Source organism: Crocodylus porosus, unplaced genomic scaffold, assembly GCF_001723895.1.
Source record: "Crocodylus porosus isolate Cpor-Errol unplaced genomic scaffold, CroPor_comp1, whole genome shotgun sequence".
In the NCBI taxonomy this organism is placed as follows: Eukaryota; Metazoa; Chordata; order Crocodylia; family Crocodylidae; genus Crocodylus; species Crocodylus porosus.
In genome coordinates this window covers 10209405-10216645 of record NW_017728886.1, presented here as the reverse complement: position 1 = coordinate 10216645, position 7241 = coordinate 10209405, and the positions used below count along the sequence as shown (strand labels likewise).

Sequence of the window (7241 nt, the reverse complement as noted above, 5' to 3'; positions counted from 1 at the left end):
CCCGGGACGTCGTTCTCCCCTTGTACTCGGCCTTGGTGAGGCCGCAGCTGGAGTACTGTGTCCAGTTTTGGGCTCCACAGTTCAAAAGGATGTGGAGAAGCTTGAGAGAGTCCAGAGGAGAGCCATGCGCATGATCAGAGGTCAGGAAAACAGACCTTATGAAGAGAGGTTGAGTGCCATGGGACTCTTCAGCCTGGAAAAGCGCAGGTTCAGGAGTGATCTGATGGCCACCTATAAGTTTATCAGGGGTGACCACCAGGATCTGGGAGAACATCTGTTCACCAGAGCGCCCCAAGGGATGACAGGATCAAACGGTCACAAACTCCCCCAAGACCGATTCAGGCTGGACATAAGAAAGAACTTCTTTACTGTCCGAGTCCCCAAGGTCTGGAATAGACTGCTGCTGGAGGCGGTTCAAGCACCCACTTTGAATGCCTTCAAGACGCATTTGGATGCTTATCTTGCTGGGATCCTAAAATCCCTGCTGACTTCTTGCTCCCGGGGCAGGGGGCTGGACTCTGATCCTTTGGGGTCCCTTCCAACCCGAATGTCTACGAAATCTATGAAAACCTTCATGGGGTGCAAGGCATTTTAATCTGCTCAGTAGCGTTAGAACTTAAGTTACTTGTTGGAGGTGAAATTCACCCCAGTGTAGAGGACTAGCATAAAAAACCTTAGGCCTTCAAAACAGGAGTAAAGTGGTATAGGCCTCATGCTGGTCATCTCTGGTACAGAAATAAATTTAATCTGGAATGAACATGTGAAGCCCTTAATGCTGCTAATTTTGCATTGTGTCTTAATGCATCAGAAGTAGCATTGATTGGGGGGGTTATTTTACTATATTTTTACTTTCTTTGACCCTGAGAGAGATAAACCAGGCTTAACACACACTGAACGTGCCATATGCCAAGTGCTCTGAAGTTTAAAAGCTCTGACTTGTCTAATATCAAGATATCCATCCTCATGAAAAGAGAATGGGAGGCTTCAGCATAAGGTGCTTATGTTGTGCATTGCTTATTTGGTACTGTCTTCTTGACTCCCAAGTGTCCTGCCAGTGCTTTCTTTAGGAAAGGGCTGGGGTATAAGCAGCATTGGGTTGGTTTGTTTGCTGGTAAGAAGCATAGATTGCAATGTGTTTTCATTTCGAGACAGCCTGGCACCATTAGGAAATCAGTATGGACACGGAGAGGTAAGCTTTTTATGATGCTGTTGATAGTGAGAACGAAAGAAAAATAAAACAAAGCATCTCTCACAGACAGCAGCAGGGAAGTTGTTATAGCAGTAATGCGCCAAAATGGAAAGTCTTTCATTTAAGGGCAGCTTGTTTTCATTCTGACTAATTGGGCTTTAAAATTATTAATAAATGGCAGCAGGTGTATACCAAGGGACCCCACCCCATTCAGAAATCGCTCCTCACTACCTGCCCCCTCTTGTCCTGACACTGCCTCTGCTCCCTGCCTCTGCCAGCTCCCCCTCCCCTCCTGCTGCTTACTCTGTCGCAGGTCTGGCCCAGGGCAGGCCACTTAACTTCACCACTGCCTCCCACCGCTACCTCTTGCCTTCCTACCACTGTTTTCCCTATTGCACCAATGGGGGAGATGGATTAAGACAATCCTCCAATAATTAGATTCTGCACATGGAAACTTCTAACAAATTTATACATTTTCCATGGGCACAATCTAGTTATTGCAGGGGTCATCTTGAATTCTGCCATCTCAGATTCCACTAAATGTGGTTAATACTGTATCGGACAACACTGAAGTTTGAATACTTCAGTAACCATTGGCAAGGCTTGGTTTTAATGCACCATCATCTTATGCAGCAGTATTAAGTATTATCTAAATATATGAAATGATGATTATATGGTAATTGAATTATACTGTATGTATGAAGAGCCAAACCTTTGGAGTGTTATACTGGACTTGTAGCTATCACATTAGTTTTTAAAATGCATCTACTTAATTGGATCAGTTGGAGCAGTGAAGTAGATGAATTTTAAAACATGATTTTGAAAAAAGCAGCTGTTTAACAAAGCCATTGAGCAATGAAACTATATTTCCAATGTCTTTAGCATATGTATTTCACAGCTATATTCTGTGCATTAAATCAGACATCTGCATAGTTCATGTCAGAAAATCTGTCTCTCTCCATTCCCATTTTTAAGCTTTAGGTTAGAGGTGTATTTAAAAAAAAAAAAAGAAAAAAAGAAGAAGAATATCTTTTAAAAAGATACCTATAAAAAAGTATTAAAGACAACTGGTCTTCTAGCTGCAGGCCTAACTGTCTTTTGCTGACTGACATGTACTATCCATATGGCAGATAAAGATGGTAAATCTCATAGAATTGGGCAGTCCTGGTAAAATATGCATATTAACATCATTTACTTGAATAATTATATTCATGGACATGGAATCATTGAGTTCATCTTCAAATGAAATATCCTGCCAGGCAGGCACTTGCCATGCTAAGAGCAGCAATTTGGGGATATATGTGTATGAGCACGTTACATGATTCGCATGAATTTAAAGTCCCAACCATCCGCTCCAAGCACTTAAATTTAATTCCAAGAGCATGATCTGAATGACACAGCAGGGACCTCATCATACACTTGTTCAGAAGTCGTTGTAATGAATTGCTACACTGAACAAGGACGCTTTATAATAATTGAAATTCCTCACTGTGTAGTTATAGTCTCCCTTTCAGAACACTTCACTATGAAAAATATACATCCTTTATATGTAAGGCCCCTCATAAAAGAGCTGATTGAGTTAACAGCTTCTAAATACAGTGTGTGCCTTCATCATAAACACATTGCAGTGGACTGACAGCATACCAGAATCGATAAAGATGGGGGATTACATTTGGAAAACTGATTTGGATGCTCATTAGCAGGGAAGTAAGATGTAGCTTATAGTAGTCACTGCTGTTGAAAACAGCCATCCATCCAAGTATTCAAGGGTGTGCCATCTGACAGCCTGCACTACTGGCCTGTATCAATTTAGTCTGCATGGCGGGAGCGTTGGTCTGCTGGTTGAGGCTGTAGCGTTGGACTTGGGGAGATTCAGGATCTGTTCACAGCTTTCCGTGTGATTGGGGCAAGTTAACTAGACTTCAGATATCCTCAAAAGATATGTATGTTGATGCTTAACTGCCATTGATTAATTTCTCTTTGCCTCAGTTCCCCATCTTTAAAGGGCAGTTACAACACTTCCATACCCACAGGAACCTTGTGAGGATTGATACGTTGAATATTGTAAGGTGCTGAGGCCCTGCATCATATGGTCCCGAGGGCAGCTCTGGGAAGCAGAAATGTAAAGCTTGTTATGATCCTTTCTCCTTTTGCTTTGCTGCCGGGTGTTCAGTTGATTGAACTGGATTGCTGCCCTGGTGTACCTGCCAGTGCTGCAGGATAGATCTGTGGTGTTTCCCACATCGCTTTTGAAAGTAGACGCTCTTCCTGGCCAGTAATTAAAGGAAATAATCTGCAAACAGGAGAACAGAGATCCTCTGCTGCTTTAGATATTTGCTGTCCTTGCAGGCACACAACAAGTCAGACACCTTCTTGCAGTTATCTTTTTAATGGAAAAACCCGTGGCACAGTTTGAGGGCCTCATACAGTGTCATCCAGGCATCTTTCTCCAGTGTGGTCTGTGCTGTGTTACTACCTCTCTGGTCATTACCGGGGATGAAGAGCTGTCTTAGGGTATTGGTTACTATCTTCAGTTTGTGCTTGGTTGTGTAGCAGGAAGTTCTGCAGTTGATACAAGGGTAGCCTGGTCTAGCTCAGTACGGCTTTTATGATCTCACTGCTGACATTTATTATATACACTAGAGCTGTGTGAAACAGCACTGCTTCATTTCGACTTGTCCTTTGATGGAGCAGCGTTTTGTTTTGAATTTCATTTTGATTTGAAACCGCTGTTCCGTTTCGTTTTGTCGAAACAGTGATGGTGTTTCAACACTTTGTCGACATTTCACCCACAGGCTATAATGGGGAAGCTTGAAACAGCTTCTCTCATCTGGCAGGCAGATCAGGAGCCCACAACCCCAGGAGGGCTGCGAGGGCTGTGCTAGTACCCCTGGGGTTGTGGGCCCCTGATCTGCCTGCCAGATGAGGGAGGGAAGTCCAGTGCCACCTGGGACCCCCAGGCAGCGGGACCTGGCTTCTCTCATCTGCCAGGCAGATCGGGGGCTGTGCGCTCGGGCTCAGTTTCCTTTCCCAGCCTGATTGAGCTGAGGAAGGAAACCGAGCCCCATCACTCAGCTGGGCTGAGTTCCCTTCCCCAGCCCAATTGCAGCGCTAGGGAGGGGAACTCAGCTGGGCTGCTCTGAAACTCAAAACTTTCAAAACACTTCAATTGCCCTCATTTTGTTTCGAGGCTGTTTCAAAGCCCTTTGGGTTTTTTTGGGTTCCCTGTTTTGAGCTCAAAATGAGTTGAAACAGTGTCGAAACGAAACAGCCTGTGACGTTTCGCGCAGCCCTAATACGCACATGATAGTGTTCTTCCAGGAGCATTTGGGTTAGTTTCAGATTTTGTGCTGCCTGATGAGATCATGCCTGTAATGTAACTTCTCTGTTGGCAGGTAATTGGAAAAGATGACGTGGCTGTGCCATCACACCTCTACAAGGTGATCCTTGCCCGGCGAAGCAGAACCTCAGCGGAGCCCCTTGTGCTGGGAGCCTTTGTGGTGCCCAACAACCCCGTAGGCTTCAGTCACCAGCTGCCTGAATTCCAAGTCAACATCGAAGACCTGGAGAAAATGTCAGGACTGGTTTTCTTTCCACAGGTAGACAAAACTAAGGATGTAAAAAATCTCTGTGATGTGGACACCTGTAAGCTAATAGGGTTTAAGGAGTTCACATTGTACCTTACTGGCCGGAAAGTGCAGAGCGCCAGAACACTGCACAGACTGGAAAAGGCCATGTCAGAGTTAAGGGAATCGGGAATTGAGCCTGACGAATATCTAATGAGAGTCTACAAGAAGAAGGAAGAGGAACTCACTCAGCAAGAGCCACGGGAAGCTAGAGAAAGGAAGGCTGGCTGAATGTTTGTCTCAGAAAACTGTTTGAGAATATGTTCTCCCGGGGCTGTATATCTGTGCGTGCACACTCCCTTTGCATTTTGGGCCGTGGCTGTTCAAAGAAATTGTCAAAACAATTGCAAGAGAATGAAAGTTGATGGATTTGGGGGATAATGTTCATTCATTCTCCTCTAATACGATGCAGGTACAACTTGATAAAGTACTTTTGCTATGGGAAGTGAAAATGACCCCTTCGCAGCATGCTAAGAGACCTCTAGAAAAGGCGGTGGTGTACTATTTTCTAAAGTCGACGTCAGACTTGGGTTTTGAACGGAATCTCTTCTAGGAAGGTTATAAAAATAGACAATGGACACCTTGGGAGTATAACTGGAACATGTCTAAATGTAACTCACCCTGTAGATGTCTTTGAAAATGATGCTGTGGAAGCAATGGTATTATTATGGGGGCTGGTTGATGAAAGAAATACAGAACAGCGTGGGATTTTATTGGCATGTTTTCTTTTTTCTTTTTTTAAAAGCGTCCAGTAACTGATACCTAACCTAACCTCTGTTCATTTGTTTTCCTCCTGCGGTTGTATTTGGGATTTTAAAATCTCTCTCTTCTCCACATGCTCATATACTTTTAAATGAGTTTCACTGAATTACGCATTCCTGACAAAGAACAATAGTTCCTTTTTCCTTTTGGAAAGGGCTTTTTCTTACAACACATTGGTTTTAGGGAATCTTAACTTGCACTAGCCGTCCAGTGTTACTGGTATTAGTTGTGCTCTTCTCACGCATTGTGAGATGATTAAAAAAAAGTCAGAGGCAGTTAATTGTGGCAGTGATGTTAGCAACACGAGTTAACAAAAAATGAAAAAAAATTAAGAAAATGTGATTTAGGTGCCATCATTATGGTTGGGTTTTGCTGTATTTCAGCTTGGGCCATGAATGATGCATTTTGATTTAGTTTATAGATGCTTACTGACTGTAATGCACTTGTTCAGTACTGCAACATCTGAGCTGTTATCTACAGAGAAACTTAAAATCAAACAACAATTTGTTGACAATAATTTTAAAAAAGTAACAGAATCTTTACTTTTTATGTTACAGTATTTTTGTTCTGCAAATCCTAACTTTCATGTATAAAGCCTTTGTTCATTAAACTTCCTGTCACTGGACTAAGAAGGCAAAGAAAGCAAACAGCAGAACTGACCATGTTTTTAAACTTGGAGTGATACAGTCCTTGGGTTACAAATTCGTAGCAATACTCCCTCCAGTTTACGGATGAGAAGACTGACGGACTAATCAAAGATGGGTCTTATGCTCACGTCGGGTCATATTGCATTAGGCAATTGCCAAAAGCAGGGAGAAGCTGATTCGGGAATATTACCCCAACCAGGATCAGAGTCTTGTGCTATAATAACACCTGGCTTACAGTACCTTTCATGTAGATAGTGCATTTTACCAGCCAGTGTCAAACTCTTCTTAAGCAGACTGCTTTATTTAAAAGCAGTTAAGGTTGCCGTGACAACCTTATATTTACCTGCCTACCTCATTATTTACAGGAGCCAAGTCTTAAAAGCAAGGAATTAGATAGCGAGGGTCACTGTAAACCTTACTGCCCACGTCATAAAAGCAAAGGGCAAAATCCCGATAAAGATGCCAGTGGATTACGGTGTCGTATGTTCATCTCCAGTTTGGAAAAAAAGCACAGTACGCTAGAACACAGCAAGCCACATCGCGCAGCTCCTGCTAACAGGCAGCAGAGGGGCTGGCTCTTGGGACGTGTGCTGCAGTGTCATGGGCGAGGAGCTAGGACTAGAGATGGACTCGCACCTGTGTGGTGGCTTCTCAGGGCAGGACAGGTCTTGCCACCAGCAGGTAGCCAAGGACTTCACAATCGCCCAGTGGGGAGTTGATGGAAGCAGCTGGCTCCCCCCATCTTGATAGATAGTCTCACTTCGTGTTTGCCTAGTTGCAAAGGGACACACCCTGTATATCTAGCAGGTGGTGATCATTGTGGTGGAAGGCACAGCTGCTATTTTGCTGGATCCAGATTCGAGTTGGTTATTATCCACCTCTCCCAGGCAAGTGCATCAAGTGTTGGGAGACAGTATAAGTAGAGCAGAGTATGGCATAACTCTTCACAAGGAGGCCTATAAACTAAACCCCCCTCCCTTCTTGCCGATCTCTTAAAACTATATTCTACCTTAGCCT

General features: G+C 43.7%; 1 protein-coding gene across 1 annotated transcript in view; it reads left to right on the top strand.

Moving 5' to 3' along the window:
* Positions 1–5528, top strand: part of EXOG (exo/endonuclease G) — a 25609-nt gene extending 20081 nt beyond the window's left edge. Inside the window, exon 6 of the mRNA XM_019530214.1 lies at positions 4585–5528. Within this exon, the coding sequence (XP_019385759.1) occupies positions 4585–5046 (462 nt within the window). The 3' untranslated portion in view covers positions 5047–5528. The remainder of the gene's footprint in view (positions 1–4584) is intronic.
* Positions 5529–7241: the final 1713 nt, after the last annotated feature.